This window comes from Hippichthys cyanospilos, chromosome 3 (assembly GCF_059441005.1).
Source record: "Hippichthys cyanospilos isolate Australia breed blue-spotted pipefish chromosome 3, RoL_Hcya_1.0, whole genome shotgun sequence".
NCBI classification, from domain to species: Eukaryota; Metazoa; Chordata; class Actinopteri; order Syngnathiformes; family Syngnathidae; genus Hippichthys; species Hippichthys cyanospilos.
The window spans coordinates 20,454,908-20,477,849 of NC_142371.1; the positions used below are offsets into that span (position 1 = coordinate 20,454,908).

Below are 22,942 nucleotides of genomic sequence, written 5' to 3' on the forward strand. Positions count from 1 at the left end.
TATATATATATATATATATATATATATATATATATATATATATATATATATATATATTTTTTTTTTTTTTTTTAATGGGGATCAAATCAAAATGTAAGGTTTGTGCTAAACCCCAAATATAGTTTGGGGCAAAATTCTACTTGTTGCTACTCAAAACGTGTACTGCAGTCTACCTATTTTTTTATTTTTTTTTTATTTTTAAGGAGCATATATTTTCGTCACACTTGTATTTTCATTGTTAATGAACAAGTTGTATTTGTATCCATCTTCCAGTAGGGGAAGAAAAAAAAATCTCCAGCGGTGGAGTGTGTGTGTATGCTCCGGAACCCGAATCAAAACCACCTCCTCCACCTCCTCCTTTTCCCCCGGCTGTTGTGATAAGCTGCTGCACGGATCCATCAAAGGCATCCGAGCATCCCACTGGATCGCTGACTAAAGGAGGAGTAAGGGTGGGATTCAACCCCCCCCTCGTCTTCTCTCGCTCTCTCTCCCTCTCCTGCTGCACTACCTGAGCTTGTACAGTGTGTTTGCTCCACATCCTCCAGGCGAACCTCCGCGGCGGCGGCGGCGGCTCACACAGCGCGAGGAAGCCGAGCGAGGCGCGGCTGAAGCGGCTACGAGCAGCGGCGCGTCTCCCGCCCCTTTACCCGGAGACCCCGCGGAAGCGTTTGGATATTTTTCTTTTTTCTGTTAATCGAGTCGGATAACTTGGCGCTGGACGTCATAAAAAGCAGCATTTCTCTCGTCATTTCGTCCGATCCACACCACCACGCCATCGGCTCGCCGCGGCGCGTTGACGCCGGAGAAGGAGGACGAAGAGCGGCTTGGCGAGGAGGAGGAGGCGCCCCCCCTCCCTTACACTCGGATGGTACCACTGGATTCGTGTCATCGTGGAGGGATTAAACACCGATGAGGGTTTGTTTTTGACAACCGTGCGAGTGTGTGCGTCGTGTATTGTCACACAACTTTCTCAATGTTACGTTTGCCTTAATTCTATTGGCGGAAAAGAAGAAAAAAAAAAAGAGACGTTTGCACGGGCAAAAACGCCGGTAGCATGCACCAGAGACGCTGCAGCTCGTCATTAAAGAGAGCCCGGGGCGGCGGGCTTGTGTTGCCAGCTCATTGCTAAAAAAGCTCAAGTGTTGCCTGGAAGCCAGGCCTCGTGTACTGCCGGCTGTGTGGACGGAAAGAAAAATATTTGAAAGACTCCTAAAGAGAAGAAGAGGAAGAAGTTGTCCCAGATGGTGTTCCGAAAGTTGCCCGGCGTTTCCGCGTCGGGCATGAGCCTTCGCCTGTCCCAGAAGTTTATGTTCTTGCTTTTTCTGTCGGGCCTGGTGACCCTTTGCTTCGGGGCGCTTTTCTTCTTGCCGGATTCTGTGAGGCTGAAGCGCATCTTCCTTTCCAAGACCGAGAGTCAGCCGGTGACGGCGACGGGTTCCGGCGCGGCGGAAAACGATGTGGGCGAGCGGCCCAAGAGAGCCCGAGACCAGGAGCGCCCACGCGCGTTGACCTCCAAGGGGGAGAGCGGAGTTGTAGTGGTTGCTGGCGGGACGGGCGGAGAGGGAGATCTTGCCAGACTTAAAATCCTCCCCCAAAAGACCCCCCCGTCCTACGAGGCCACCAAGGAACATATGGCCGGCGGGATGGCGCAGGAGGACCTGACCCTGGGCTCGGAGAAAGCCTCCTCACCTGACTCAGGCGCGACGTTCGCCTACAAGAAGTTCTGGAGTTGTCTGCTGAAGCCGCCCCTGGGAAGGGACGGCGGCAAGCCCGGGGACCCCAAGACGAACGAGCGGCGGGAGAAAGTCAAAGAGGTGAGAGCCCGTTTTTTTTTTCGGTCTTCAAACCTATTAGACGTTTCACTTCATGAGCTGTCGAAACAAACAATGGAATTAGTCATTACATTCCCATCGAAGCGGAAGATTAGTAATTACGTCCTCTTCTTTTGTGAGATGCGCGGGCCACTAAAGACCCGAAAGCGATCCGCCGCCGATTCCTGTTGCTCATCCAATATCGAAGCCGCGAGAATGGCGAACCGTCCCCTTATGATCGATCACCTACTGCGCTAATGAGACCCGTGTCCCAAGGAAAGGTCATCCCGGATTGTCAGGTTTTTATTTTGGAGGTCTTAAAGGACTTTGAATTCCTGCCACCAAATGATCCAAAGTTGCTGACGCTGTTACTCTCTTTTCCTGATGCGCAGAGAGCGGCAGCAACGTATTACTAAGGACCAAATTCAGATAACGGGTAGCTGATACTATCAAACCGTCGACTGCTAATGTACCCCTTTTCTCAACGGCTTTATACATATCGGCATTTTTCATTCATCCTTTGCGTTTTATCTCTCCTTGAGACACTCTACGGAAACGACATCCTTAAACATAAGCGGTTCTCTGTTTTCTGTTATGGCTGGGACCATAATCTAACAGGTGGATATTGCCCTTGACACTTACTTCTGTGGTACATACATTTATGCGTTCATATATGGAAAATGGTTCATTTTCAAAGTGTGCAGACCATGCGTGTGTAAAAAATACACATGGCATTTTTTTCCTTCTCATGTAGTAAATGCTTTCAAAGGCATAATAATTAATGTTTTTATGAATATTTTTCCGTCAAATGTTAAAATTGTTCAATGGCATCAGTTCTATCCATACATAGCTATGTAAATTGAAAAACGATATGGTCTGTCTTTGTAGTCTGTGACGTGATGATGACACTTTAAGATATAGCCATTAACTGGTCTCTACCGCCACCTACTGTCTTGAGGTGAAACACAAGTCAACAAAGAATTTTCTGTTTGCTGTCATAGTTTGACCGCCGCTCGACGGAATGTTGCGAAAATCCCAGGAAAATCAATGTCATAAATCCTTTTAAAATGCATCTCAAAAATTGTAATTGCAATGGTTTTATATGGTTCAAAATTTCTACAATGATAATTTTTGTACACAAAATCTTGCACGTCCAGCTGCAATCGCTTAAAATTGGCAGAATCGTTACATTTTTAAATTTTACATGTTTTAATCATCTGGTAGAAATTTCAGCTCCCTAGTGTTTTTTCACCCCCTTAATTCTTTTATGAAAAATAAGGAATTTCCATAATTTGTAACATAATACCACAAGGGTTCAGCCCCTATCCCAGTAAGAGGTGAATGTTGTGATTGTTGAAGAAGACAGAATGTGCATGTGCATGTCGGGGCTCGTTGAAGGTCACAAATGTTTGCCAAATTGCCGACAATTTCAATGCGTTTTCTTGTTGCAAAGAAACTTTGTACTTGTTTAAACTTCTACTGTACCTCCAATAACAGCAGTAAACACTCAGGAATACTTTCAGGCTCGCGACCCTTAAACGTTCTACTGTGGTACCCTTGAAACTCAACTTACAGCTTGGAAGCATAAGATTAAGGTCTGAAACGATCTTCTGGACCCAGGAGAAAATCCAAATTGTTACCTTGTACCTCATAAGTAGCAGAGCTGGGCAATCCGTCGCTGACGGAACTTCCGCATTTTCGATGTGTGCTTTGACGCAAATCCTTGAGAAAATTAGATTGAGCACCGACTGAAGCGGGTTTACGTCTGTCAAATGGAGTCAGTCCTTCGACGTCCGCGTATTTTTACGAGGCTTCGCATAAACCACTCCTCAAAAGTGCGGAAGCTCTCGCCGAAGGTGGGTGTTCCATTAGATACGTAGCGACAGATCACCCAGCTCTGATAATTCCTCCTATGAGGAACATAGGTGTGACGTACCTCGAAGGAACCCGATTATACTCCGATTGCTGAGAAAAAAATATCTCTTACAGCACTAGAAAATGAATCACCGGGAGCGCGATTAGGTCTAGAAAGATGAAATCGTCAAGACGGAAACCGACCGCTATTGCACCATTTTGTCACTGTGGAAATGGTACAAATGGAAACCCTGCGGTCCGGGCCTCATTACTGGATTGCGGGATAACCATTTGAGTTGAAAACAGTCCACGGATAAGTAATGTGCCTTGAGGCACCCCTTATCATCGGGCCCTTAAAAAGGTGCAGGCAGTTAGTTCTAATTATCCCAATGGAATAGTAGATGGTACCCCGAGGGGCAGAACTTGACCCTGAATGACTTTACATCTGCACCTACTCAAGGCCAAGCGAGGGGCCGGTGGGAGGGGGCTGCACCGGGCGGAGGGTGGGAGCAGCTACGGGCCGTCGCGTAACCTCGTGACTCGGATGAAACCAGGCTTTCTCCGCCTGACGCCCTCTCCCGCCGCGATACAGGCCGGCGGGGACAGGGGGGCGCGATAGCCGAGGTGTCGGTGGATGGCAGTGGTCGCCCGCACCGCTTCCCCGCCCCCCTTTCTCGCGTGCGCCGACCTCTCTGTGACTCATAGCTTCTCCTTTGCACATAAAATGTCAGCGTGACTTTGCTCGTCAAGCTGAGCTCTCTACAAGTTTTCCGTTCAGCCGCCGGCTACGGTCATCTGAGGCTAAAGTGATTTTTCTACTGCTGTGCTTCTGTTCCCAATCTGTTTTTTTTTTCTTCTAGATTCTAGCCCCTTTTCAAAGACACTGCTTGCCTCCTCTGAGAACTTTGTGTAGAGTGCAAATCGCAACATGTACTTACTACTTTTGGTCGTGATTATTATTTAGTTAAATAACTAAAGAAGTCTTCAGTCTGCAGATTTTGCCCGATTACTTCTAAAGATCTAGTTTCACTTCACAACATGACATTCGATTTAGGAAATCTGACACTTTGCTTTGAAGTGAGTTGTACAACAACAACAAAAAATCCTCCTACAGATTTTGCTTGATTGCCACCAGATAACCAGTTTCACTTAGCAACATGACATTTGGCATTTTTTCCCCATTCTTCAAAAAGTACTTTCCAAAAATCGTCTTTATTCTTCATTTCTGATTGAAAAGTTGGACTGATGTATCAGATTTTTGTTGACATTTCCTTTAGCGCAACGCCATCTAGTGGGTGCATAATGCGACCCCAGCCGCTACCATAGCTTCTATTCTATGCGCCTTATAATGCGGTGTGCTTTATATAAGAAAACAATTTTAAAATGGGCCTCTCATTGAAGATGCGCCTTATAGTGTAAAAATTTTGGTAGTTCATTTTGTACTGTATTAATTTGCGTCAATGGTCTCATATTGCGGTGCCGTTGCTAAGTACAAGTCTTCGACTCGTTGCTCTTACATGTACAAAGAGTTTCAATACTTAACAGTACTGTATTTGGCAAGCAGTAGCCGGAAACCTGCGCCTGCTTCCTCGCCGCGTGAAACCAGGAGCATTAACAGCCAGATCAAACATCGTGGCCACCCGCCGCTGGCGACGCCATGGGACTAAGCGGCCTCTGCTGCCAAGCGGCTATTGTGCTGCTTATATGAAGAAAAATTACAGTAATCACTTCCTGTTGCTAGTCCTGCCTTACAATAGGACCTTGAAGTGTGAAACCTTTTCTGATAAGTATCAGACATCGGGTCCGATACGGGTTTTCTGTGACTGGCGTAAAGAGTAGCTTAGCTTCCCGCGCTAGCATTAGCTTGAAGGGAATTTTAAATGTGCTTTAGGTGATGATAGTGGTTGATTTGATACTTTTGTGACAGGTGTCGTCCGGCGTACGATTTTGATGATTTAATATTGGACCACTTGCTTGAAACGTTACCCCGGAAAAGCCTTGAGGCACTTGCTGTCCTGCAAGAGTGTTTGAAACACACACAAACACTGAAGCGTACACAAGCGCTCGCTCTTGTATTTGTGATCACTCATCAGCAAAAACAAACTTTGATGAAAGTTCATTTGGGAGCGTCCTTCGCAGCACCTGCACAAAGTACTTTTTAAATCTTTTATTATATTATATGATATGATATGCTATGCTATGCAATGCTATGCTATGCTATGCTCTGCTATGCTATGCTATGCTTTGCTTTCCCCCTATGAAAAAACCTTTGAGCCAAGTACCCCTTTAGCACTGTAAAGAATGTTAAAAACAAAAAAAGACTTAAAACATGGCATCCGTGTCTGATTTATTCAACTTTAGACCCTTTCAAACTTCATATGTATTGGTCCACAAAAAAATTAATCAACTTAAAGTGTCCACTTTTGGGTCATAGAAGAAATCTGTTAAATATTTTTCCACAAAAAAAAAAACAAAAAAACAATATAAAGTGTCTGACCCGTTCCAAAAAAATCAATAAATTCAAAAAATCAAAGAAATCAAATAAAAAAAAAGACACTTGTCTACAGAAAAATACTAACCATGAAGCATCCTCTTTTGGGATTACAGTAGAGATCTCTTTAATTATTGAAAAAAATTTGTCCCCCCCAAAATAATCAGCATAAAGTGTCAGACCTGTTCTCAAAAACAAATAATTATGAATAAATATTTGTCCAGTGAAAAATATTCAACATAACGTGTCTTCTTTTGGGATTACAGTAGAGATCTCTTCACAAAAACAAATCATGAAGTTAATTATTAACAAATATTTGTCCCCCCCCTGTAATAATCAACATAAAGTGTCAGACCTGCTCTCAAAAAGATATCGTTATGAATAAATATTTGTCCGGAGAAAAACATTCAACTTTTGGGATCATAGTAGCGATGTGTTCACAAAAACAAATCATCAACGTGACAGGTAACGAGAGGTGGCACATGACAAGTTGGGTCTATTCCCACTAATACATATATAATATAGATAGATAGATAGATATAATATAGATAGATAGATAGATAGATAGATAGATAGATAGATAGATAGATAGATAGATACCTTCAGTAACATTTTATGCTGGCCAGGCCACTCTATTGAATATCGTGACCTCCCTCAAGTCCTGGTTCCCCGTCGTCCGCACCCCTGCCGAGCCTGCTCATCTTTTTTCTTTTTTCTCCTCGCTCTGGCTGTGCAAATGTCAAGACATCTTGGAGCGTGGCCGTCTTTGTTTCTTCCCTGCATGGTCCAGAACGCGATATCCCTTGGGGGGGGGGGGGTCACGCTATTGACAGCCACCTCACAAAATGAAATTGACCGTTAAATCTTGTTTCTGCGTGCAATTAACACTTTTTTTTATGGTCATTCATGAGCGTGGCTGTTCTTGAGGTTGTTATCATTATTATTGCGGTGTTAAGTGCAACAAAAGTTGTCGATATTCTTACATAAAAAAAAACTGATTATGCAAAATTGACTGTCCAAATGTCCTTTTTTTTTAAGCCACTCAGCAAGTTCTGGCAGTATTTTAGCCAAGTAATGGCACACATCTGGTTGTGTTGACCTTTCTCATTGTCACCATCTGGGTGAATTTTCAGCTCCCTTGGGTCTTTTGTAAAGCTCAAAGTGTCGTACAAAGTATCGCACAAAGGATAACGATTAAACAATGGCAACATAAAGGCCGTGAAGGTTGTGTATCGATATTGTGAACCACATGCTGCCCAGAATCGTTCTCATTTCGGCTTGGAGTATCTGATCATTCCTACTCACTTTTTTCTCCTGAACGCACCTTGAGATCGTTCCCACTGGTGAAACTCCCTTTTATTTTCCGAACATGACTCATTAAATATAAGAGCTGAGCAACAAACAGTGTTTGATGCTCTTGTTAGCTAATTGGTACGTGTACGTGGAAATATGTAGGGGATGGAAGAGGAGGGTAAACATTTGCCTCTTCTTAGAAACAAACGTGTACTGTTTGGACTCGTCTGACCCGCACGTACGCAAATAAACACATGCAGGCTGTTTGTTTGCACAGTGCAGATAGCGAAAGACCCCAAAGGCCAACGTGGTCATTGTGTGTACTCCAGAAAGACGTTTTTATCGTTTTTCTTTTGCTTCTTTTACCACTTGCTTCAAACCTCTGCACGTATATAAATTTATATAGATTTCAACATAATTGTCAACATTGATTTTGCGTTTCATTGTTTTTACAACACAAATCTTTATTCATTCTCTAGATATTTTATATACTGTTTGTATGTGTATATGTGTGTGTGTGTGTGTGTGTGTGTGTGTGTGTATATATATATATATATATATATATATATATATATATATATATATATATATATATATATATTTATGAAATTGTTATTCTAATACCTCGATTAATGGATTATTTAATGCTTCAGGTATTCGTACTTACTACCCAAGTAAAACATACTCAGGTAATCATTTTCCTACTTAAGTAATTGAGGCAATAAGTACTAAAATAATCAATGATTCTGGGTATTTTAATACTAATAATAAGTCATTTAACTACTTAGTTATTTGGTACCTGCCAATAAACTCCTCCGAATACTGTAAATATAAATACAAATAAATATATACATGCAATTAGTACATGGAAGCGAATGTCTGGACAAAAAAAACATTTATTTGGGATTGAATGAGATAATTATTTTATTAGGTATCATTATTATTTTATATGTTATTGTATTTCGTATCTATATCATTCTAAAAATATTCCACAATTCTTTTGAGTAGCAGTTTGACACGAGAGTTAACAACAGCCTGATGAAGCGCTATCTTAGCGTAGCGACCTGTTTCCTGAGGCATTTGTTGGTGGGTGAAATTGAAACAGGAAAAGGAAGTACAGTACATGGGTGTTGGCTTACTTTTTTTTTATGCCTATACAGCAATTTTCACTCCACCTGATCCCTCTTTTTTTGCATGCAATAACTCATCTCAAACTATAGAAAATAATATATATATATCATCAACACGACAGGTAACGAGAGGTGGCACATGACAAGTTTAATATATATAGATATATATATTTTTAACACAACATAATAGGAGGGTTAATGACATTATCTAAAAAAAAGCTAATGAAAAAGCGAAGTTTATTTTCAATCAATAAATTTCAATCTCATTTCCGCTTGTTACGTAGCTCATAAAAACACCTGGCAAGGTCAATTTACTGCGATGTGAAAAACACTAGTGCTGCTTTTATTTTTTTTTATCACGTCTTTCATTGGTTGGGGGTGTTGAAAGCGTTGCATAACGAGAGCAGCTTGCAGCCTTTTCCTGGTGACGAGGTCTGGTAAACACATTGCAGATGTTCTTCCCTTTGTTTCCCCCCCAACAATCAAATCCACATTTCTCCCTCCAACTTTGCGTTTGAAATCGCAAGTGTGTTTGTTTCCCGACTTGCGGCTTTTCCCAATGTTTCTTGCCTGAGTTTTTATTTTTTTTGCATCATTCCCCTGTAAGAAAAAAAAAAAAAAAGTAAAGAAAGTCTTCTCAGGTGGAGCTCAGATTTCATCACCCAGATTTTTTTCTTCCCCCATTGCGCTGTGATGTTGCAATAAGTTCCACGCAAAAGCCAATTTCTGGAGAGGGGGTGTCTCTTGCTGACATAATGGGGTCATTGTGTGTAGACCACCTAAATCCTTCCCCCATGTCTGATTGCGTTCTAGCCTTTGGGCTAAGATGAAGCCAATTTGGTTTGATTGTGGTTTTCTCCAATTTTTGAACGTGAAAAAACAGCAGCATAATCAAGCGCCGCTTGGAACCCAAGAGAGAAGTCGAGAAACCGCTATCACGGTTTCTTCCTACATTAGAGGTCACTTTGGCCGCTTTTGATATTAGATTTTGTAGGGAGGAAGGACGGCGTGGCTTCAACTGAGAGCAGTCAGTTGGTAACGCACAAGTTTTGTCACTTAGTGATTTCTGTCTCAGTACTGTCTGAATGTTGTGCTTTCGTTTTTGTGTCAATAATATGTTCACACGTTACTCCTCTACTTTATTTTGCCTGTTTTTCTGTGCTTTTCAACTCATCTCCAGTTCGTCCGATTCTCGCCGATCCAATTTCATATTGTTGCAATTATTCGTGGGAAGTGTGCTTGTACTTTTTTTATTTCAATTATTTACCTTTTTCCCACAATTCCCTGTTTTCAGCCTCAAAAAGTCCCATTGAATTAACATTGGTTTTTGTGTCAATAATATGTTCACACATATGTTACCCCTCTACTTTATTCTGCCTGTTTTTCGGCGCTTTTCAACTCATTCCCAGTTTTTCCGATTCTCACCATTTCAATTTCATATTATTTCGATTATTTGTGTGAAGTGTGCTTGTATTTTTATCATTTCAACGATTTACCGTGTTCCCGCTATTGCACTCCAAAAAGTCCCATTGAATTAACATTGGGAGATTTGACATTTCATATTTACAACATTCCCATTTCACATTTGCACTATTTTGCTCATTTATTTCGCCTTCTTTTTACATTTTTGTTGTAACAATACCCATACAATTTCCACTTTCTGATGTATCTTCTACATCATTTGGCCTATTTGAGCCGTTCCAACTTTGTATGTTAAAGATTGGCCCTACCAATACTAAAAAAATCACTTTCACCAAATATTGTCATTTTTGCCTCACAAAAACCCATAATTTCCATTTTTTTTCCAAATTTTCCCCTGTATCTTCCACAATATTTGGCCTTTTCAAGCCATTCAAACACCATTCCACATCAGCCTATCACATTTCAGGACGCACGGTGCCTTCACATGCAATTTCTTCAGGAATTGCATTTTCTAGCTCATGATAATATGTCCCAAATGTATTTGTTTGCTGATCCAACAACTTGTGACCGTTGGACAGTTCTGAGATAAATGATGAGGAAAACCAAAAACCCAAAAGGCCTAATGAGCTAGAGCACACGTACCTAATAATGAGTCCCGAGCACCTAATAACGCGTCTCGTGAGTCACCCGGGTGTCCGATCGGATCGATGGTCAATCAAGAGTTTGCGCGCTCTCATTAATCGCGCTTAAAGACCTCGGGACGGCAACCCAAGGCATTTTTTTTTTTTTTTTTTTGGCTTTATGTCTGACCTCGAAGGAAGAAATCTTTAATGAGCGCCCGGCGCCACCGTTTCATTGGCTGCCTAATTGTCGGAATAATGGGCAGATATACACAGCCAGCGAGACACAGCCTGTTCATTTGTGTCCATTCTTGTGTCCTTTCTGTCTCAGTGAGAAAATGAGATGCATGAGACATCATTAGAAACGTCAGGATGTCCTTTACTGAGGACACTAGGATTTAGTTGGCCTGCTCCAATAAGTCAAAACATTTAAACCAAAAACAAATGTCCACGAAAGCGGACAAACAAAAACAGATTGGCTCTCGGGATGATACGGCCTTCCTTTTTGTTTTTTTTAACTCTTTCATTGCCATGGATGTGAATTCTCATCTTTTAAAATAGTCATAACAATCATAAATGATAAAATTCTTGCCAAATCCGTTTTTTATGGGTTGCAGCTGACACCCTTGACTAACTCTTACCTAATAAAAGCCAATTGAGCACTGTAGTTATAACCGTGACCATCGGATGGCAGTGTTTCCACATATACAACACAGATATTACCTACAATTCTAATTAATGAATGGAAATCAATCTTTCATATGATACCACACATTTCTACATAGAAATGTACACTATATTGCGTTGGCCTTGAAAGATGAGTTGCTGTTAATAGACATCAAAAATCCATTTTTACTTGGATGGCAGTGAAATACGTTGTTTCCCTACTGCTCCTATATTGTAGGTCAAAGTTCAACCAACCACATGCTGGACCGTGGCCTCAAAACCCTAGAGAGAAGTTCAGAATCGACATTATAAAGGGAGTCGTCCTTGACTGCGGGTCAATGACGCCGCCAAATTGATGTCACAACACTGTAATCATCCAAACCAGTGGCCTTGGTGGAATGCTCAAGTGCAGCGTAGAACCCCAAGGGACATTTTGACCGAGAAGGTTTATTGCCTTTCTATACCAACGGCGGTACTCAACATTTTTTCACTTGTTGTGGTATCACTAAACGTATTGTATTTAGCAAGTTCAAAAGATAGTGTTCAACTTAAATAAATAAAGGCATTATTGCGCAAGTTGCTTCATGTTCCAGTTCATTTTCTCTCAATTTGAAAGGAATGATGTATGTTCCTGTCACGGCATTAAAAATAATTCAACCAAATTTACTGACACTAGCTGAAACCTCTTAAAATCTCATGTACCCCCCTTGATCTCTCTATGGAACCCCAGGTATACTAGTTGGGATGGGCCAGTACCGATACATGGTATTGGTATCAGGCCAATACCTGTTCGTATTTTAGGAACAAATACAAATTGAAATATTAATCTTGACGTTTTAACGTCTACGGCCGTAGACTCATTTGTGTCGTCCTTCTCGTCCTTTGGTTAGCTCCTGCCCTGATGCTAGTCGTTTAGCTTCTTAACGCGAGCGCTTGGGTAACGAAACAGTTTTTCGTTGAGCGGGTCAACCTGAGAATGTCTGCTGCAATCATATCATTTTCTGCCTTGAGTATTATTTTTCTCCCGTTGACTTCATACCGTATTGTTTTCTGCCCGTATTATTTGACCCATAAAACGAAAAAAACTTTGCGATAGGAAAATTTAAAACAATGTGCACGCAATTGACCGTAGACTCATTTGTGTCATCCTTCTGGCCCTTTGGTTAGCTCCTGCCTTGATGCTAGTCGTTTAGCTTCCTGTGAGGGCTAACAAGACAGTTTTTAGTATCATTTTCTGCCATTTACTTCGTATTATTTTCTGCCTACTTGGTACCGTAGGTACCGTATTGAATTCTGTCTTTAGCTCTCCCCGGAAAGATACGATTCCATATTGTTTTCCTTTTTTTTTGTCTTAGCATAAATTAGATTACGTAAGGAACTGGACTCAAGATACGACAAATGACCTAAAGCCCACCCCGTTAGAAATCATTTCAAATCTCGAGGCACCACTGTATAAGAACAGGCGGGTCGTTGTTTTTACGAGGGGAATTTTGCGTGTCAAAAACACAAGTATCGGTACTTGGTATCGGCGATGATGCAAGCGTGTAGCAATTGCTACATTGGTGCTCAATCGCTGCCTTGAAGAGACAAGTCCAGATCCAATGTGTTCCCTTGATTGTAGGTCAAAGGCTTAACAAAAGTGTTGTGGTCTCATGTCACAACACGGGAATCACATGCACCAGTTGCCATGGTCCCCGTAGCGTGCTCAAGTCGAGGCAGTCGGGGATGGGGGGGGTGGGGGGTGGAGGGGGGCGATCAAACAACGCTTTCATTAACCATAGAAAAAAATGGAGAAAAAGTGTCTGCGGGGTATAACCGTATGCTCCTGTGTGGCTTAGAGTCCGAGACAAGTTGAGAGCGGGGCCTCTTGTGGAGAAAAACCACCACCGGAACTCTAGACCCGATGCAAGGAGTGTGAAAGACACGGAGTCCCCGCCCCCCTTCGGGCCTCCTTGCCCGTGTTGTTTTCTGACCAATTAGGCAGCCATAAAAGCACAGCAGTGGCGACCCGCCGGCTGGGGGGCTCGTGCAGCGTGCTGATCGCATCTAGGCCAACCTCTTCCTTGCCAGGGGGGGGGGGGGGGGGACTAGTTTTTTTTCTCGGAAAATAATCAGGCATGCGTTTCACAACAGGAAGTGCGCTTATAAGGGGGGGAAGTTGCAATAAGGCGAATGCTGGACTCAAACCTTTACACCTGCGATTGAAAGGTTCATCATCATTTATTTATGTATTTTATTTGTTTGTTTATTTATGCATAACTACATTTTGCCTCCGTGGAATAACAAAGCTGCCGGTAATGAGAGAACCATTGGGCACGATATGAAAATGTGACAGAAATAATGAGAAAAAAAATTGTGGAAAATGCAGTTGTACTAATAGAATAGTAAAAAATTAATAAAGCAAAAAGAAATGTCCATTTATGTCCCTAATATATATATATATATAAGTAAATCTATGTATACGTATATAAATATAATATGTTAAAAATATGTATTTGGGATTGAATGAGTCAAAAGGTTTTTGCCTTATAATGTCGATTGAAAATCACATCACGCGCTGAATACTCAAATAATGACCAATCACGGCTCACCTTTTTTTCTGGGTTTGGTCACGTGACCTTTGCAAGCTAAGTTAAGGTGATGATTGGTCGTTACGCAAGCCGTGAGTACAGGTGATGATTTTTTTCATTCGATAGCAAATGATTGTGCATGAAGAATAATTTTATGATCAAATTATTAGCAAGAAAAACCTCTTTAATAATGAAAATACCCAAATAAATGGACTATCCCATTAAAATAGGAAAAAGAAACCATCCATATTGCGCAACCCGCATTGCACTGCTTTGCGTGTGGTCCACATCAGAGTCATGCAAATGATCCAATTAGACGTTTTACATGTTAACCGGAACCATCCGTCTTGGCTTTAAATTGGCGCCGTCGTTAAGAGACCCCCCCGATCCGCCAGGCCAGGTGGGCCGGTCCGCTGTGCTGTAATGAGCTCCTCTGGATCGGCCTGCCTTTCTTCTAAGGACTTGCAGATCAGACCCCATGCACCCTTTCTCCAGGAAAGAGATCAAGGAAGGTGAAACAACAAGGGTGTGTGTGCGTGTGTGTGTCTGTGTATGTGTATATATATATATATATATATATATATATATATATATATATATATTTATATACACACACACACACATATATATATTTATATACACACACACATTATATATATATATATATACATATATATATATATATATATATATATATATATATATATATATATATATAATGTATATGTGTGTATATATACATATACACACACACACACACACACACACACACATATATATATATATATATATATATATATATATATATATATATATATATATATATATATATATATACACATATCTCATTTTTTTCCATTTTTTCCTTTCTTTTTTTCTTTCGTTACTTTCCATTTTTTTCAACTAATCGCTTCATTTTCTTTAATGGTATCTTTTTCGATTTTTCTTTTGTTCGTTTTTTGGCTTCTATCTTCTCTTTTTCCTCCTGTCGATTTCATTTTCATTTTTCCTTTCATTTCTTTCTTTCTTTCCATCTTTTTTCTCTCTTTCTGTTCTTTTTTGAATGTTGGGTCGGTTTGGTGTCTTGCGTGGGGTTACCCTGGCAACAGCCCCCCCTCCCTTCAGTGGGTCCGAGCAGAATGTGGCAGCCAGACTGGGATGCGATTCCAGCGCTTTGGCAACGGCACGCCGGCATGAATTTGAATGGCGTTTGCTGTCAACGGGCCAACTCTGCCGTCGTTGCTCTCACTCGCTCTCTATCATAGCTACTCCGCTCTCTTGTTTGTTTTGGTCGGAACATGTTTTTTTTTTTTTTCCCCCTGCTTTGTTAGCTCTCTTTTGCTTACTACGCTCACTCGTGTAGAAAGGAACAAGACAGACTTTGCTGCTGGGCAAACGCGAGAGATGAAAGCCTCCGTCAAATGCCTAAAATTTCTCTTCAATCCATGGGAAAATGAGGAAAAATATCGTTTAATGTGTCATAAATGCGACTAGAACATTTGGCTAAGAGGTAGAGTACAGTGGTCCCTCCTACTTCGCCGTGTCAGATTTCGCGGTCTCAGTACTTAGCGTGTTTTTCCAGGAAAATTAAAAATATTTCAAAATAAAACATATAAAAATGGGAAAAAATGAAAAAAGCAAAAAAGCACATTATAAAGTACTGTATTCATCAAATAACTCAGTAGTATTAGTTAATAAGTATGTTAAGAATTCTTCAAGCGTTAAATTCGTGACTTTCTTTATCTTATTTTGAATTGCATGCTTTTAATTTGTTGGGCCGCGTTGCATTTCCGCTTCCTGTTTTACGTTTTCTCTCTCTCTCTCTCTCTGCGTCATTCGGCTCGTTACGGTGACGTAGTGAATGATAACGTAAGATCATATTTATAGTTTATTATCATTTATGTTGATAAGGCACGCTACTGCCTATGTTTAGTAAGCAATGAGTGTTTATTCTGTTTATGTGTTCGTTTGTGTAGAGGTTGCACTTTATAGTTAGTAGTTGTTGTTAGTTGTCGCTAACCCACTAATGTCGGCTAAAAATACAGTAAATTCATAGATTAAGTGTTTATATGTTGGTTTACTGAATTTAAGTTTGTTGTTGATTTATTATTCAACAGATACTACATGATACACCATACATGAGCCAAAATAAATGTCAAGTTCAATGTGATGACTTGCGTACTCTTTCCCAGAGTCTTAGTGCAGATAACCAGTCCTGAGAACTAATTCTCAACAAACTAAGTAATATTAGTTATTTAATGAATATACAATAATGTTAATAAGGTTAATGTAATGTTAAAAAATAGGAGAAAGGAAATAAAATACGCAAAATACAAAAAAAAAAAGGATTGTTTATGGTTACTGCGGCTATATTTGGGCGTACATAGAAATCTAGGACATGATACCCTTCTTTGCGGGTTTCAGACTTCGCGGGGGGGGGGGGGGGGGGGGGGTTGACACCCCCCATTAACCGCGAAGTAGGGGGGAATCACTGTACACATATATATATATATATATATATATATATATATATATGCCCTGTCGTCCTTGTGACAACAATCGGCCATAATTTTCATACGTTCAATCAATAAAGTTGTTAACCAATTCAAACGCCAATCGGCAAAATGCATGCATGGAGGAATTTCTGTTCATTTTGATTGCCATTAGTACAATAGTTGGCATAAACCCCGCCAAACAAAAGCAAAAATAAGTTCCCACTATGTGAGAGTCCCACGAGATTTAGTGAAATGTCACGTTTACCGCTCATATCGTACTAAGCAGCCCTAACCTTTGCGTGTGTGACAGTGTGTTACGTTTCTGGCTGCGCAGTTCTCATCCTTCCATGGTGGCCTTATTGTGATTCCTGCAGGGTTTTTTTAATGCCAGATAAACTTCGAGAAGGCTAAAACAAGGCAGCCCCCCCCCCCCGCCAGTGTAAAGGTCACATGATTAACCCTGATCAGATGAGAGGAGCGTGAAATTGCCTCTGATGATTCAACTCTTGCGTACGTGCCGAGGATTCGCGTTTGACTCGGAAGGGAACATTTTGTTGGATTTTTCCTTTTTCTTTTTTGCCCGCTTTGACATTTCAAAGTTTGCTGTCCTTAAATACCTCCGTGTCTCGTTGTCGCCGCCATGACACGTAGGCTGCTGACCTTTGTCGGGGCAAACGAGTACACTATTACACGTGGCAACAATCTCCTGTGTTCATACTGGACAGGCAGGAGAAAATAATTGGTAAGGTATAAGCATGTAAAGAAGTTGCAGGAATTGATGGTGCGTAATGGCTCTGTTGTGGACAACAATATGCTGTATGCTTCATATGCTGAATTAAAGACAGCTGTTTATAAGTGATGTCTTTCATGTGACAACAATCTCCCCAAATCTACCTTGCATCACTTTGCACTCATGTTTAGCGAAGATTTTATGGATCTTGTACCTTCAAGTTTTTGCTTGTTTTTATTTGTTTGTTTTTTAGACGATCCCTTTTTTGGGGGGCGAAAAGATAAGACAGGCAGCAAGTATTTTTCTTACTGTGGGGAGAAAATAATTGGCAAGGGAGGCTTTAATGAACATGTAAAGGGGTTGCAGGAATTTATGGCGTGTAATGCGCTGTCCAAAAATGGATGGCACTTAATATACTTTGGTTTAGTAACTGCTGGAATGATGGAAGGAAACCATTAGCAAACATCTTAGCATCAGTCAAAAGGCAGCCAATTAATGTGCATTCTGAGTTTTCCATAATGGCTGTTTCCTACACGTGACAACAATCTCCTGTTTTTAATAGGCAATTGAAAGTCATCAGACCCCCAAAAATGTCTTGTTTGAACCCCAAAAAGACAGCTAATGACAGTACAACCAGGCAGATTTACACAACTTTATTGAATTTTTTTTTTATGTGACAACAATCTACTTTTTTTTTCTTATTACTTTGTAGAAATAATGGAATTATGGTAAGAAGCCATTTCTTGGCAACCGTATTAGCAGCCCTATAAGACCAGATAGTTCATTTCTATTCAGAGTTTCACGTAGATTCTTTGTCCTACATGTGACAACAATCTCCCATATTTCTTAGGCGATTGCAAAGAAAGTCATGAAACCCCCAAAATGTCTTGTTTGAGCCCTGAAAAGTCAGCTAATCACAGTAAAGCCAGACAGATTTACTTAACTTTGTTTAATTGTTTCTTACGTGACAACAATCTGCTTTTTTTCTTATTTCTTGGCTTAGAAACTAATGGAATTATGGAATGAAGCCATTTCATGGCAACCCTATGCGGCCAGATAGTTCTTTTGCATTCAGAGTTTTACATACATTCTTTCTCCTACACGTGACAACAATCTCCTGTATCTAATAGGCGATTGCAAAGAAAGTCATGAAACCCCCAAAACGTCTTATTTGAGTCCTGAAAAGTTAGCTCATCACGATAAAGCCAGACAGATTTACTTAACTTTGTTTAATTGTTTCTTACGTGACAACAATCTGCTTTTTTTCTCATTCCTTGGCTTAGAAACTAATGGAATTATGGAACAAAGCCACTTCATGGCAACCCTATGAGGCCAGCTAATGACAGTACAACCAGGCAGATTTACACAACTTTATTGAATTCTTTTTTTTACGTGACAACAATCTACTTTTTTTCTTATTACTTTGTAGAAATAATGGAATTATGCTAATAAGCCATTTTTTGGCAACCGTATTAGCAGCCCTATAAGACCAGATAGTTCATTTGCATTCAGAGTTTTACATACATTCTTTTTCCTACACGTGACAACAATCTCCCGCATTTAATAGGCGATTGCAAAGAAAGTCATGAAACCCCCAAAACGTCTTATTTGAGTCCTGAAAAGTCAGCTAATCACAATAAAGCCAGACAGATTTACTTAACTTTGTTTAATTGTTTCTTACATGACAACAATCTGCTTTTTTTCCTTATTCCTTGGCTTAGAAACTAATGAAATTATGGGATGAAGCCATTTCATGGCAACCCTATGAGGCCAGCTAATGACAGTACAACCAGGCAGATTTACACAACTTTATTGAATTCTTTTTTTTACGTGACAACAATCTACTTTTTTTCTTATTACTTTGTAGAAATAATGGAATTAAGGTAATAAGCCATTTTTTGGCAACCGTATTAGCAGCCCTATAAGATCAGATAGTTCATTTGCATTCAGAGTTTTACATACATTCTTTTTCCTACACGTGACAACAATCTCCCACATTTAATAGGCGATTGCAAAGAAAGTCATGAAACCCCCAAAACGTCTTATTTGAGTCCTGAAAAGACAACCAATCACAATACAGCCAAGCAAACTTACATAACTTTATTGAATCTTTTCTTACGTGACAGCAATCTGCCGTATGAGAGATATTAAAAGAATACTCAAGTTTTTTTTTGGGGGGGCGGGTCATATATGACCCGATGTTGACATTTGCGGAAGTTATGTTGGGGGGTCGCAGCGGGCCATTGAAAAGCTTGCCTACATCATCACGGTTTGTCATGAATAATTTATGTCCAGGCGACACGATGGAGAGAGTGTACGCTCCTCTCCCATCCAATTGCAGATGTCTCGCCGTGGATTCCACATCACTTGCCCGCCTTGTCGTTTCTCCCCCTCGCGTAACACCCGCCCACCCCGCCGTCCGCCCTTCTCCATATCGCTCTCTTGCCTCGCCGCTTTCATCCGCCCGACGTCTTGTTCGCACTCGCCGGAGCGTATTGAAAGAAGGAAAAAAAAAAAAAAAACCGTGACGCGGGGAGAGACGGATCGTTTTCTTTCATGTCGGCCCAACTCTCGTCATCCGGCCGCGGACGAAAGCGAAGCGACCCGGCCAGGGTGCGCCGCGAGGACTGCAGATTAGAAGCCTACGCTGACTCACTAACTTTGTAATCTGGATTTTCATCATCTCGCCGTGTGCCACGCATCCGCTTAAAAGGTGGCGAGGACAAGATGACTAAGCCTGGGTTGGAGTCTTAAAGTGCTAGTGCGCCCTATACACCGTAACATAGAAAATTCCAGAATTCGACGCCAAAATGAAGGGTACATTTTATACACGGGCGCGTCTTATATTTGGGGAGTTACGCTACCTAGAATTGAATGTCAAATATGCCTTTGAGATCGAATGAGAATGAAAAAAAAAAAGTTTCGCCTACTGTCAAGACATCATTGCGCTATTCGGCATATTATGTTTTCTGTAATCTGTATTTGTTTGTATTTGGTACACGCGGCGTCCACTTCAACCTGTTGAGTCTGGAAGGGGGCTCCTCCCACTTTGGTCCCTTTTGAAGGTTTCTGATTTTCCCCAAATTGAGATTTTGAGTTTTTCCTTCCCCTTCTGGGAGCTTTGAGCAGGGGATGCTGTTGCGCACCGATAACGAAAAGATGTCTCTGTACCACTTCTTCTGTACCACTTTCTTTTATACAAATTTGATTTTTGGTTTGAAAAGATGTTTTATTGTCTTCTGTTTGCATAGTTGTTTTTGAATCGTGCAAAAATATATTTTGTATTTTCATCCATATACCCGATTGCTTGATTGTACAGTGGACCCCCGGTTTATGACGTCCCTGCCTTACGTTTTTTTTTTTTTTCAACTTACGATGTGGGGCGTGAGATTTTTTTGTCCCCTCTTTACGCCATTTCTTACGCCTTCGTCCGCGCTCATTCGTCTATACACGCGTCACCATTTACGTTACTGCAATGCTGGTCTGCTATTGCTCGGCGTCACAGTCAAAATGATGGCATGCTAAAAACTGGATTTCGTCTGAGTGCTTACAATAACGTATTTATTGCGCATTTTAACGCTTAATTCAAACTTGGACCCAAGATTGCTAGCGATAAGAGATAATCAAGAAATACGACGCTAGCCTAGCCTAGGCTACCCTTACTAGGGCATATGGGCATAACAAGCGTCACTCAAAGGTACATAACTCCTTTTTATATTTTTTATTTATGATGTTATTTAATTGTAGGCATGTATATTATATATATGTACCACCACCACAATTTTGAGGTTTTTACTCGGGGTTTTAAACGCATTAGCTATTAAATATAGGTTTGGATTACCCGCCATACGGCGAATCCGCCTCATAAGCCCAACCGCGGAACGGAATCATCTCGTAAACCGGGGTCCCACTGTATTTCAATAAATCTCGGAACTACGCTGGGCGTTTTTTTGCCAATTGGAAAAGCGCCAACGCTAGCGCCATACGAAAGGGGCCTCACTGAGTAGTAGCGGCATAAAGCTTCTCATCACATCCCCATTGTGTTGTGTAGGATGCTGCATGCGCAACCGCTCGCTGTGGATTGCAAGCTGCTGATCAATAAGCGCTTAGGAGGCTAACACTCCCACACTGGCGCTAAGCGAAACGCTCAAAAAGGAAAAAAAGCAAAAGGGCCAACCGGAGGATGAGCCGTTGCCACGGGCTGCGTTATCTCCTATCGGAACGTCCATAAGTAACGTAAAGCTCGCCACGGCTTCCTATCTTCCTCAACACACGCTCCTTAGGCTGACCCGACAACATCGTGTTTGTTGTTTTTTATATATTGAAGTCCTCTTCCCAAATTTCGTCCAATGAGCTAATCGACTTTTCGGGAGGCCTGGATAATGCCTGAAAGCGTACCGATTTTTGCCAGTTTTTACCCTGGCAAAATTGTATTGCAGGGGTTCTCAACTTGACCACTTAAACGCTTTCTTTTCCATGGATGAGAATTCTTGTCTTTTAAATAGTAATAATCATAATAAAATTCAGGGCAAATACGTTTTTTTGTTTTTTTTTTTTTAATGGAGGGTAGCTAACACCCTTGACAAACGCTTACCTGATACAGCCCCCGGTTTATGAGATGAATCCGTTCCACGGTTGGGATCGTAATTCCAATTCGCCGTATGGCGGGCAATATGTAATCATTAATATGAAATATTAATGGCAAATATGTTTTTTTTTTATGGCGGGTAGCTAACACCCTTGACAAACGCTTACCTAATACAGCGGGCCCCCGATTTATGAGATGAATCCGTTCCACGGTTGGGATCGTAATTCAAATTCGCCGTATGGCGGGCAATATGTAATCATTAATATGAAATATTAATGGCAAATACGTTTTTTTTTTTAATGGCAGGTAGCTAACACCCTTGACAAACGCTTACCTAATACAGCGGGCCCCCGATTTATGAGATGAATCCGTTCCACGGTTGGGATCGTAATTCAAATTCGCCGGGCAATATGTAATCATTAATATTTCATATTTTGATGTAATTAAAACATTTAATGGAAATATTGAATAGTTTCATTTAGTATCAATAATATAATTACAACAAAACATAAATCAAAAATACAATTCAACTAAAACAAATATTTTGTTTAAAAAAAAATAAAATTGATATGTTTAGGTCTGGCCTGACTTCTAGGAAAAATTTAATGAAAAATAGCAAGGTACTTTAAACATATGATAGATATAGTCTTAAGTGAAAATCCATGAAGTGTTTTTTTTTTAAATAAAATTGCTATTTTTTGACTGGTTTGACTTCAAAGAAAGAAAATTAGCAACAGTTATAATCACAAATAAAAATCCGTGATAAAGTCAAGCCACAATATTCAAATTGCGACGCAGCGAGAAAACACTACACGTACTAGCATGAGCCTGAAAAAAAATTAGTATCAAACATCGTTTGTGTTTTCGATGCGGCAAACGACTACTCAAACGAGCCCGCATCGGCAGGAAGCGGCCTTCTCATTCTGGGGACGCAGGAAACAGGAAGTCGAGTCAGCATGGTCAAGTGTCACAGCTGGTTTATGGAGGTCAGAGTTCAGCGGGCAGCCGTTCCCGTCCGAACCAAAACAAAACGGGGATCAAGCGTTTTCCGGTGGCTCCGTCGGAAAGCGTCCGCTCAGCACTTCCTGTCATCCGCCCCCTTTTCCCCCTTTGTCCCCGCGGCCTTCTTTTATTGGCCTGCGCTCGAAAAACCATGGAGATTTACGAGTCGTGTGTCTTGCGTGGGGAAATTTTCGGCCTTTGCTAGCTAGAGGCCACCTGTAAGTCACTGCGCCTTACTTCTGTAATCGTTTTTTGACGATTTTCTTTGAA

General features: G+C 41.0%; 1 protein-coding gene across 2 annotated transcripts in view; it reads left to right on the plus strand.

Moving 5' to 3' along the window:
• The first annotated feature begins 458 nt into the window (after positions 1-458).
• LOC148426212 (mannosyl-oligosaccharide 1,2-alpha-mannosidase IA) overlaps positions 459-22,942 on the plus strand; it is a 136,921-nt gene continuing 114,437 nt past the window's right edge. The window contains exon 1 of one of the 2 annotated variants that reach the window (XM_088410250.1): positions 459-1,814. In XM_088410250.1, the coding sequence (XP_088266376.1) occupies positions 1,242-1,814 (573 nt within the window). In that variant the 5' untranslated portion in view covers positions 459-1,241. The remainder of the gene's footprint in view (positions 1,815-22,942) is intronic. The other variant, XM_088410251.1, reaches the window with a different exon arrangement.